General features: G+C 32.3%; 1 protein-coding gene across 1 annotated transcript in view; it reads left to right on the top strand.

Annotated features, from left to right (window-relative positions):
• LOC106463044 (serine/threonine-protein kinase mTOR-like) overlaps positions 1 to 11883 on the top strand; it is an 88315-nt gene that overhangs the window by 3670 nt on the left and 72762 nt on the right. The window contains exons 3-6 of the mRNA XM_013923014.2: positions 5457 to 5692; positions 6011 to 6112; positions 10464 to 10562; positions 11136 to 11270. Of these exons, the coding sequence (XP_013778468.1) occupies positions 5457 to 5692; positions 6011 to 6112; positions 10464 to 10562; positions 11136 to 11270 (572 nt within the window). The remainder of the gene's footprint in view (positions 1 to 5456; positions 5693 to 6010; positions 6113 to 10463; positions 10563 to 11135; positions 11271 to 11883) is intronic.

Below are 11883 nucleotides of genomic sequence, written 5' to 3'. Positions count from 1 at the left end.
TTCTTAGCAATAAAATCACTTTTCACTCAGACTTAAAAAGTAAAGATTTTAAAATCATAAATAATATTCAACGTTAAACTGGTACACAATTAAAAACATTTTATTTAGGCCTACCTATGGCCTTCAAAAAGTTGACGAGTCTCCTGAGAATGATGATGTAACGTCGAAACGTAGAGTCGTCGACTTTTGAAGGCCATAGGCAGGCCTAAATAAAATGTTTTATATTGTGTACCAGTTTAACGTTGAATATTATTTATGATTTTAAAATCTTTACTTTTTAAGTCTGAGTGAAAAGTGATTTTATTGCTAAGAATAAATGTAGTTATTTTTATCTTTCAGTTTTCATAATTCTTAGGGTCCCTTAGGGCTGTGTCTTGAGTGTCACACTTTTTAGTATTGAGATTAATGCTATCACTACACAACTTTCTTCTACTGTTGCAAACGAGCTCTGTCTTGATGACTTCCACATCTCATGTCGGTCGTCGAACGTGAGGTTTATTGATCGGCAGTTTCAGACTACCCTAAATTGCTTGTTGAAGTGGACCACAGCAAATGGTTTTACTTTTTCTTTTCCCAAAATCGTTTGATGCATTTTTGCCATGAATGAGGTCTACACCCCAATCCCGAACTTTGTCTTAGTGGTGTTCTTCCCATGGTCCCTGAAGCAAAGTTCTTGAGGCTTATCTTTGACTGTAAGCTTACTTTCATTCCTCACATAAAGTAGCTCCGTGTGAAATGTACAAGGGCATTGAACAACTTCTGTTTCCTCCCACTTCTTTAGACGTAGATCAGTGTTCTATGCTCAAGATCTATCATGCCATCATTTGATCCAAACTGGACAATGAGTCTGTGGTTCTGCCAGGACCTCAGCCTTGAAGATGCTGGACCCCATTCATCATCTGGGGCTTCATCTCTTCATGGGGGTTTTCGACACTTCTCCAGTCCAGAGTTTGTACACTGAGTCCCACCAAGCTTCAATCCTTACCACAGAAACCACCTGGATTGTGTCTTTTCTTCTTCGTGGACCATGCTCTTTCAGAATACACCATCTGCAATTCCCTCTTTTGGCCTTCATATCCAGGTGCAACTGGCTGAATTGGGTCTGGCATTGGATGATGTTGCTGTCCCCAATGACCAGCCCATTCCACCATGGTTTATTACCATCCCTAGATGTGACCTTTCCTGAATCTTCCGAGGAAGGAGGATACTCCCAAATGGAAGTACCATCTTCTCTTCACTGAACATTTTTCGAACCATTTTTCTATTCCCATTTACACAGATGGTTTGTAATTAGGTAGTTGCTCACAGGATCTGCTCTACAATTTTTGTTTTCACTGCTGAGTTGTATGCCATTTCTTTTGCCCTGGATCAAGCTATGCAGTACAGTGATTGTACTATTTATACTGATTCTCTTAGCTCTCTTCTTGCCCTGGAGTTGCTTAACTTTAGTTCTCACTCTGCTCTAGTCGATATCCAACAATGACTGGCCCATTTTTCTCTATCTTCTGTTTCCATCCAGTTTTTTGAATACCTGGCCATGTCGGTATTTGTGGGAACAAGCTCGCTGACACTGCAGCTAAGTCCGTCTGCTCTAGTCTGTCATAGCCGTGCCTGTCCCATATATGGAGTATGGTCCTGTATTCAAGGCATGGCTTTGTGCTAGTTGGCAGTCGACTTGGGACGAGCAACATCATGACAAGCTTTTCTTTCCAGATGAAACCTTCTGTTGCTCTTTGGCTGTCTTGTTTCTGTAAGGATTGGAAGGAAGAAGTTGTCCTTGCTAGGCATTGGTCACAGTTTTTTAACCTAACATTTTATTTATCTGGTACTGACCCTCCACTGTGCCACCTTTGTGACAATCAAGTCACATTTTACTGTTGTGCTGTCATTATGAACGTGAGCGGTTGCATCATTTTCGACATACATTTTCTACGGGTTTATTATCCTTGGACGGTGTCATTGGCAATGGTGACACTGTCCAACTTGATTGTATTTTTAAATGTTTTACAAGCTATTGGCCTTTTTAATTTTATTAAATCTTTTATCTGAATTTTGGACATATGCATTTTATGCATCTTATTCTTAATTTTTGCCCCAAAATGTGAACTCTTACATTTCTCCCAGAATTGGATGAAATTAAGTCATCTATCATCACTGATTCACCTGACAGTTATTCTTCCCTTTCTATGGTTTCTCAAATCGACATTTTTCCTAAAACTAACAACTCTCAATTCTTGTTATCTATTGAATCTACTAGTGAAAACCATATACGTAACCAGTCCACTTCTGAACCAGTGTCTAGTACTTCCTGTGTCTCCCTTTTTTCATTCTGAAGCTACTAATTCTGATGTAAGTGATTCAAAAAGAAAACAGTATTTTCAAAAACCTTGTAAAACTAACTGAGAAGCAAATGAAATACCTTACACACAGTAAACCTCTGCACAAGAACAAATATGTTCTTTTATCACCCTGGATTAAAGTTCCTATCATGATGGGTACTCATGATAAGGACTTTTGTAACACTTGTAACACTTTTCCAATCCCTGGAAAACACATTTTTGAAGATCAAAACTTATGGAAGGTTTTTGCCACAACACTGTAAATTAATTAGATCAAAAAGTCACCATTATTTAAAGGAAAAGCAAGCTCTCAATGATTTTAAACAGAAAATTAAAACCTCTTCTGTCAATAAAAAAAAGAAGCAAATATAAAAGGTCTATCAAAACAAACTGCACACTATTGCAAATCAAGAAGCAACCTGTACTTCAAATCATCTAAAGTAGTACAGATGTCTGGACTGTGAAGTTAATAAAGATAACATCATTTGTCTGTTTGTCTTGCATCATTCAAAGTTGCACAGATGCCTTCCAATTGTGAAGTGAATAAATAGAACATCACTTTTCTGTTTATCTTGTTTCATCCAAAGTAGCACAGATGCCTTCTAACTGTGAAGTTGATAAGTAGAACATTATTTATCTGTTTGTCTTGCTAACAAATCTAATGTCTTCATTAAAATTATAACCAATACAAAAGACAGCACCCCAAACTGTTCTAATATTGATATTCTGTCAAGTAGGACTCTAATGCAGAAACCATCTTTTTCAGTAAAGGGCTCAGTCTGTTAACAAAGCCAAATTTATTTCTGAACTACACAAATTTTCTGAAATTGAGAATCCATGAATTCTTTCATATCAAACCATCTTCTTCTAGTCAGAAACAAGTGCTCAGTTTTAAAGATAAATATATGTGGACATCTCCCACCATTAGAGAACAATGTTTAGGAACCTACATTACAATTGTTGAGAAAGACATGGTACAGTTATTAAAATTCTCCAAGCACACTCACAGTAAGTTCAACCTTAAAAAAGAAATTCTCTTAAGGCTTTAAAAAATTACAGTAACATCATTATGAAACCATCTGACAAAGATGGGGCAATTGTTATACTTGATAAAAATTACCCCACAGACATGAGAAAATACCTAGACTGTAGATCAAACTAGCCTAATAGTGTAAAGATGGGTATCATACACTTCAATTTCCAGAATATACGAAATTTTTTATACTAAAGAAGCTAAAAAGGAAGAAAAACAAGTCGTTATAACCCAGCAATAGGTACATGGAATACTTGATAAAGAAGAAGAAAATAAAGGTAAACATTAAGAGTAAACAAAAAAGAAAATTACAGTCATACTCCACTGTATCCGAGATCTTTCTGAAAAAATACATAGGTTATGCAAACAGCATTAAACTCAGAACAGTTTTAGATGTCACCACACAGAAAAATTGTACTTAGTACAGACTAAATCTCCTAAAGACCCAATAGAGAGTAAAATACTTACAAAAAACCCTATAAAACTTCAATACATTGCAGATAAAAAAAAAAGGTAGAATTGAGGAGTATAATAAACATACTGGACTTCGTAATAGTCCATCATACCATAGAAGAAGACCATACGGTAAAATGGAATGGCACTAACATTATCGGATGTGAACCACATACGAGAAAAAGGAAGCCCTCAACATCCACCTAACTGAAAACAACCTCAGTCAACCTAGCCCAGAAGCAAAAAGAAAAACCGCATTTTCCTTTTGAAAACATTCATATAGTCAGTTGATGCAAATTCTAAATTGGAGGAGATGATAGTTGAGTGGTTAGTACACCATATTTTCCATCAAGAAGACCCAGGATTAAATTGTAACCACTACCAACACAGAGATAGTCCTTCTAGGAACTTCCCTAGAGATGGCAGTAGATTAATTAGTAGTTGAAACATAAGATAAGAAACTGAATAGTTATTAGTTTTAAGCTATAAACAAAAAGTATGTATTTAAAATATTAATTACTTATTAATTATATTCAGGTGATCAGTTAATATCAGATCACCATAAACCTTACGTACATCTTCCCTTACTTTTCTGTGATCAGTTAGATCAAGAAGTCACCATTATCACTTGATATTCCATCTCTCAAGGAAAAGTAAGCTCTCAGTGATTTTAAACAGAAAATTAAAGCTTTTTCTGTCAATAAAAAAAAGGAAATTTTAAAGTCTGTGCACTCATACATTGATTGTGTTGTGAGAAATAAAGATTGAATTTCTCTTTATTTTAAGGTGTTCATTCTCTTTCTTGTTTAAACTTAGAGTTAGAATTTTTATTTTCTCTGAAAGAATTTCCCATTATGTGCAGGAATTGCATGAAAGGTTTGTTTAGGAATACCATAAAGCGATAGTACACAATCCTTTCATCCAGTGCAAAAGTGCTTACTATGAGTGGCATGAAGTGTCACTTTCATTTGTTGTCGGCCTCACATATTTTAATAGCAACTTCTTCAAATGGCTGACAAATTAAAATAATTAATTTGATTGTTTATTCATTTAGAGTAGATATTTGTCAGTCCACCAGAGGTCTTTTACCAAATTTCATCAAAGTTTGATAAGGAAGTTCTTCACAACAATTTAACAGAAGAAAAACAGGGACCTTTAGATTATAAGTCTAACTGATCTCAGGCTTCAGTTTATAAATCAGCAGAAATTTCTTAGTATGGAGGCTTTATTCTTCATTGGCCTGAGATCAGTGTTCTCAGTTCGGCTTATAACTTAATAGTAAAGCTTTTAAGTGTAACATTGAAAAATTATGCTTTAAATATATGTATATATAAGTATGTTAGTGTATGAATCCATTTATAGTTATTTCTACATTCAGGTATAATTTACACATGTCCAAAGGAATGTCAAAGATGGATAAAAAATTTATGTAATTTTGAAACTGATATGATGTGTTAGAAATATATCAAGAATAAAGCTAGTTCTCATTTGGATTATTAGTTTTGAAAGATTAATGTGTTTATAAGATGTTGATATTAAGAGAGATTTTGTTGTTTTTACACTATATACACTTTCCAGCAAACTTAGAGGCGATAAATTGTGTTAAATGGATTCATTTTTTGGTCTCTCAGTCAGTCTTTTGGGAGTCAATGTTGGAAACACAAGTACTCGCATTAGCCGTTTTGCCAATTATTTACGAAACTTGCTCCCATCTAATGACATTGGAGTAATGGAGTTGGCAGCCTATGCTGTAGGGAGATTGGCTCTTTCAAGTGGAACGTACACTGCAGAGTATGTGGAATTTCAAGTAAAGAGGGCTTTTGAGTGGTTAGCAGGAGAAAGACATGAAGGCAAGAGACATGCAGCAGTAAGTACTAAAAGTTTGAGCAGCATAGGAAATTATTAAAAATATAATCCTTAATATAAGTATTTTTCTACAAATGATTTTGGATTTCAATTTTTGGAAAACTTAATTGCATCAAAAGGTGAAGGAACTGTAACATTGAGGAATTTCTCTTATAAAATTTAAAATTAATATTAAAAAATAGTATTTACTGATTAATTTATTAGTGCATAATATAAAAGGCAAGTAATGGTGCTAAACATGCATGAGAAATTGTTTTTGTTCGTATTCAAATTTATGATCTCATCTACTGATTCTGTTCTTTTCCTTTTTTTTTATCAGGTGTTGATACTAAAAGAGTTGGCTGTTTCTACACCTACACTATTTTTCCAACAAGTTCAGCAATTCTTTGATTGCATCTTTAATGCTGTTAGGGATCCTAAGGTAAACATTATTCTTTGTTTAAGATGGATTTTGGCAGTGTTTTGATCGTATTGGTTGAAATTTTTGTGAAAAAAAGACTCAGCATGAAGCCCAAAATATCTTTCCAGCACAAAAAAAATTGCAGGAGTTGTCCACACAGGAATTTCAAACAACAAATATTATTCTTCAGTATTGTCTATGGGAAAGTAAATTAAACCTGTAATAAGCACCTACTTGTAGGAAAGTACCACTAAATAAACAGTATTTAAATAACAGGAATGCAGCCAGTGGTAATAGTGCACAGGTCACCAACTTGAAGAAAATTTACATGGAATAAGGAATTGAGACAGAGACCTTTTTTGACAACAATTATTACCAATTCTTTAACCCTGCATTAGTTTTCTGTAAAAAATTTCCATAGTCACTCTTCTGGGGTCCGAGTGGACCCCATCATAAAAAAAATTAAAATATTTGAATAATAATAAAAAAACTATTATTTTGGAAACAAAAAACACTAACACTCAAAATCTTTTCCTTTATTAATAAATACTAACTAATTGACTAAGAGACCACTGTACGTGCTATAGTCGATCAAGTAGACAACAATACAAACAGCAGTTACATATACACTGTAAGGAAAACTGTGCCCCAATTTCAAATTAACTGTTGGTAGAGTATCGTTTAAACTGAGCTCTTTCTAACGACTATATACACTTATGTCAACTAATTTTATTATCAATATATGAAAATCAAATTAACATGATACTGTATGTTATAATTTAATTTTTATGTTACCTAAGATTTAATTACTTTGTTTCAAGCCATTCAAAAAATACATAAACTGCAGTTTTCATGTCACATGATCCACACACTTTCAAAAGTCTCAACTTTAGCATCATTTCTCTCTTAGACACACAAACTGGCATTTACAGTTGTTTCTACACAATAAATGCGTATGTTTGCCACATGAGATAGTCAGCAAGCTAGGTCATCTGGGAAACAGATATAAATTTTCCAACCCATGATGGTTGCCACACCCACCTTTTATACATTGCCTTGATATTTATAACATACATGTACCTAATGTTAGTCAAATACAGCTGAAATATCAATAAAATAAAAATTATAAATATATATAGATGTATAATTTTATGAGATTTAAGCTATTTAGACTGAACATTTGTGGTTTCTTGTTATAATCTGTAGTTATTCTAGAATGAAAAAAGTGTAATTTATATGTATTTCCTAATTTTTATGGTGTTACAAGGTAGGTCAAATCGACCAAACCCATACAGAGATACAATAGTAAAAATTACAGATAAAATATAAAGTTTTTTCTAAAAGAAACTTTTTGATAATTATCTGGAGAATACGAAGATTTCGCATGTGAAATTTGACAATTTTCTGATGCATAAAAGTATTTTTAATCTAAAATCAAAATTATTTTGCATGTTGGATAGTCCACAGTCAAAAAGAAAAAATGCACAAGAAAATCATTATTTAAAAATTTTAAAACTTAATAAAAAAAAAATCTCATATTTTGTATATGAAAACCGAGCCTATAATGAGAGAATTAAGAGATAAACTCAAAACTGCCAACAAGGGAACTTGAATAACTAAAAGGATAAAAATTACTTCAAATCATCAGCAGAAAAAGCCAATACTACAACATATGTACAAACTTGCAGGATCAATGTGAAAAAACACAAGTCAATGATGTGGGGCATGAGGTAAAAAGAGCACCTGAACTAATTTGATATTAAAATATGATTAATAAACCAGAGAAAGAAAGCCACAGGAAAAAGAAAAGCAGGTACGTACAGTTTACCAACTGTAAATGAAGTTTTTAATCTAGAGTTTGGAGATGAGGACTGAAGTCATTGAAAAATACAAAGAAAAATTAAGACCACTTCTGACAACAGCAAATCTAATTTAATGTGTGAAAAATTTAACTTAAACCCTATGGCCCCTTTCTGTGTATGGTACTGCATTATATTCAAAATTTAATTAAATCACAGAAGTTGCAATATCCAATAATATAAAACTGGCCTTTACAAAGTGATCTGTCTTGGCTTTGTTCTAGTGGACAAGTATTTTGTAAAATACTGTCGCATTTCAATTATAATACATTACATATGTATATATATTTTTACTATTTACAAAATGTTCTTAAATTTCATTTAATATTCTTAAAACAGAGCAGTAAATAAAGAAATATAGAAAACAATGATCTCTTCTATTTATGAAGTTTGTACTCACTTACTGCTTGCCGTAATTTGCCTTGTCAAATTTCACATGTGGAGGATGTAAAACAAAATAATTTTTTTAGATTTTATATATGCATTTCGAAATAAAAAATCATAATTTACTATATCAATACCACAGAATTCCACTATAATTTATCAGGCTTAGTAACTAAGCTGAATTTTGGTCTAAAAATTATGATATTTTGAGCTCTGTCATCTCTTACCTCTCTGCTTTGATTCTGCAATGAAAAGGAAAGTTTTCCTGCCTGAACACTTCGCAAAGGTTGGGAAAACCATGTGGGAGACATTCTGAGCTTGTTGATTATAATATAACACATCATAGAGAGAAGTATGTGTATGTAAGCATTTCCAAAAATGAAAGAGGTGGGTGAGGCCACTGTTTGATTTGCTAAATATAGTGATATCTAAGCAAATAGAACAGATAGGAGGTTCTTATTTTATATTATAGGTTATTAGTATCAGAAATTTGAGTTTCTGATTAATAATAAACTATAGACTTTGTAGTTGGACATCACAGAACATCTAATTTGAATCAAAGCTACATTCAACATACCATATGACACACAAAAATTGATATTTAGGTTTTTTTTTATATTTTGTTTTAAATTAAGAAATTAACTAATGTGTAATACTAAAATTTGATTAATAAATTATACAATTTGATACCAAACTTATTGACATACATAAAACAGGAGTTCAATAAAAATTTTGAATGTAAGTCTTCAAATTTGACAACATGCCCTTTAACCCCTGACCATAGGAAAACTTGTTGAGATAGGGTTAAAGGTAGGCATTTTATTTGTCCTTCAGTTTTTTTTCTTCTCGGAGTTGATATTGACCAGCGCTGCTCTAGGTTATTGATTTTGTTCCAGTGTTTTAACTGCCAAAGATACTGTCATTATGTTGGATCATGCTGTCACAAACATGCTGCAGTAAAAGCCATAACCCTTGACTAAAAAAACAAATGTGCCAACTGTGGAGGAATTCATATTACCTCATATACAAGATACCTCAAATACATCAACATAAATGAGATAGTTCAAAATAAATCAAAAACACTTCTTCCAAATCCACAAACATTAAAAACTACTATCCCTTGCACACTAAGAAATTTCTCCAGTCTCTCTAATATAAACACACAAACTCCAGTAAATACAAAAACTACCTCTAGCATATCCAATGCACTAGCATGTAAAATTAACTTGCATAACCACAAAAAAAGCCTTGTTCTTTGCCTAGTTGACATAATTTTTGCCCTCAAGAAAATAAAATGTTTCACAAACAAACAGTTGAGGCAAACACTAGTAAAAATATTCAACAAACACTTCAAATTAACGTTCAGTGCTGATAGACTACACAAATCCTTAGTTGATCAAGATTCTGATAAGGAGGAATATGAAACAACTTAATGTGTGCACTAAATACCCTCCACTGTAACAGTCTGGGAATTTAGAATTACGAATCTTAGCCTCAATAAATTATGCATATATCATTATATTAAGTGAAACAAAATTAAATACAAAATCAAAACCATTTGTATATGGCCAGCTAAACATATCAATACCTAAAACAATGATAATCCAGGTGTATCATTTTTGTTTATAAAACAAACATGAATATAACACAATTACACCAATTTATAAATTCAAACAACATTGAAATTATAGGAAGAGATATAACTACAAATTCAAATATTAAAATAACTATTACAGCCATATATTGTAGTCCAACACACACAACTGATACTCAACTACTCTTAGATCTTTTTTCTCGGAGTTGATATTGACCAGCTCTGCTCTAGGTTATTGATTTTGGAAAGTCGGTGTATTTATATTTCATGTACAAATTTATTTTTAAGAAGATGGTTGTTATTAGGATGAAGAAAGTATCATTTCAGACTACTTTAGACATGCCAAAAATGCATGTGTTTGTACTGTGTCCAAGTGACAGGTTTATTTGAAAGATAGGGGAAGATTTTAAAGTCCTATAATGTTGGTTAAATTACTGTGAACATTAGCAGAGGTACAAGCATTATGACTGTGTTAACTTGTAAGAGTTATGCTGTATCTATGTGTTTACTAATTTCATAAATTTTTTTTTTGAAGTGTGTTATCCGAGAGGGAGCAGTGTTAGCACTGAGAGCAGCTCTTATGGTGACAGCTCAACGTGAAACCAAAGAAACTCAGAATCCATTCTGGTATAAGGTATGTTGTTGTTTATTAGACATAAAAAATGAATTAGAAAAGTCATAATAAAAATATGTTGATCATTAGATGTTGCAGGAGATCAGAATGGTGGGTATTACATTAATGCACAATTATTGTGGCAATTTTCTGTGTAATATGTGTCCTTTGAACAGTATAATTTTCATCATGTTACTTGATTTTGCAAGTTGTCCTTATATTAACAGTTAAGTGTGAATTAATATCATTATGAAACAAACTAAACTGTTAGAGAAATTATAAAATTAATGTATTTCAAGAAAATTTTTAAGATTTATTATATTGCCAATTTGAAAGTATCATCTTAATTCACTTAATGGGCAGTTCCAACTACTACTTACAAGAATGTTGTATTAATGTTTCACATAACAAGCATAATCATAAAATTCATTCTACTTTTAAAACAAAATCATCAAAATAGTTTTAGTCTTCAGTATTTAATGTGAAAAATACAAAAAATTGTTTTGCATTATTGCTATTTGAGCTTTAGTAATTGATTCTGGAATCTATTAGTTTAGGAAATTTATCTCTATAGTAAAACGACAAATTTTTCAGCAATGTTACGAGGAGGCAGAAAAAGGATTTGAAGAGCTTTCTGTCCGAGAAAAAGGAGTTAACAGGGATGATAGAGTTCATGGTTCACTCTTGATTATTAATGAACTTCTGCGATGCAGTAATATTGAAGGAGAGGTAATGATTAAAACTAAGTACTTGTAGTGCTTTCCTTACTAGTGATAACAATAGTTAGATGGATGCAATCTTTGTATCTGAGTTGTTGGGGAATTTCAATATTTATTTAAGTAGGATGTCAATAAATAAAAATATTAGTATTTCATGTCACTTCTAAGATGCACAAAACACCTGTTATGTTAGATAAAGCGTAATGATTAACTCTTTTGTTGTGGATAGGTCAAACTGCGTATGTCACAATCTTTTGCGGAATTACACAATTCATTCAGAATTTTAATAAACCACTTACAATCTGTAGTCATTCTAGAAAGAAAAGGGGGGTAACTTATTTTGTATTATTATTTTGTGTGTGTGTGTGTGTGTGTGTGTGTGATGGTTACATGTTTGTGTAGTTAGTGTAGAGAAGAATAACATAAAATATAAAGTTTTACTGAAATAAAGTGTGTGATATACGTTTAGGAGGTTTTGGAGATTATGCACATGAAGCTTAAAACCTGTAAGATGAGACATAATTTTAGTCTTAACATGAAAATCACCTTGCACACAAACTAGTCAACACTCTGACTCCATATATTCATGGACAAAAAATATTTTTCTTATAAAAGACGTATTG

Source organism: Limulus polyphemus, unplaced genomic scaffold (genome assembly GCF_000517525.1).
Source record: "Limulus polyphemus unplaced genomic scaffold, Limulus_polyphemus-2.1.2 Scaffold1311, whole genome shotgun sequence".
NCBI lineage: Eukaryota > Metazoa > Arthropoda > Merostomata > Xiphosura > Limulidae > Limulus > Limulus polyphemus.
The sequence above is the reverse complement of the archived record's forward strand: the minus strand, read 5'-3'. Positions and strand labels throughout refer to the sequence as shown.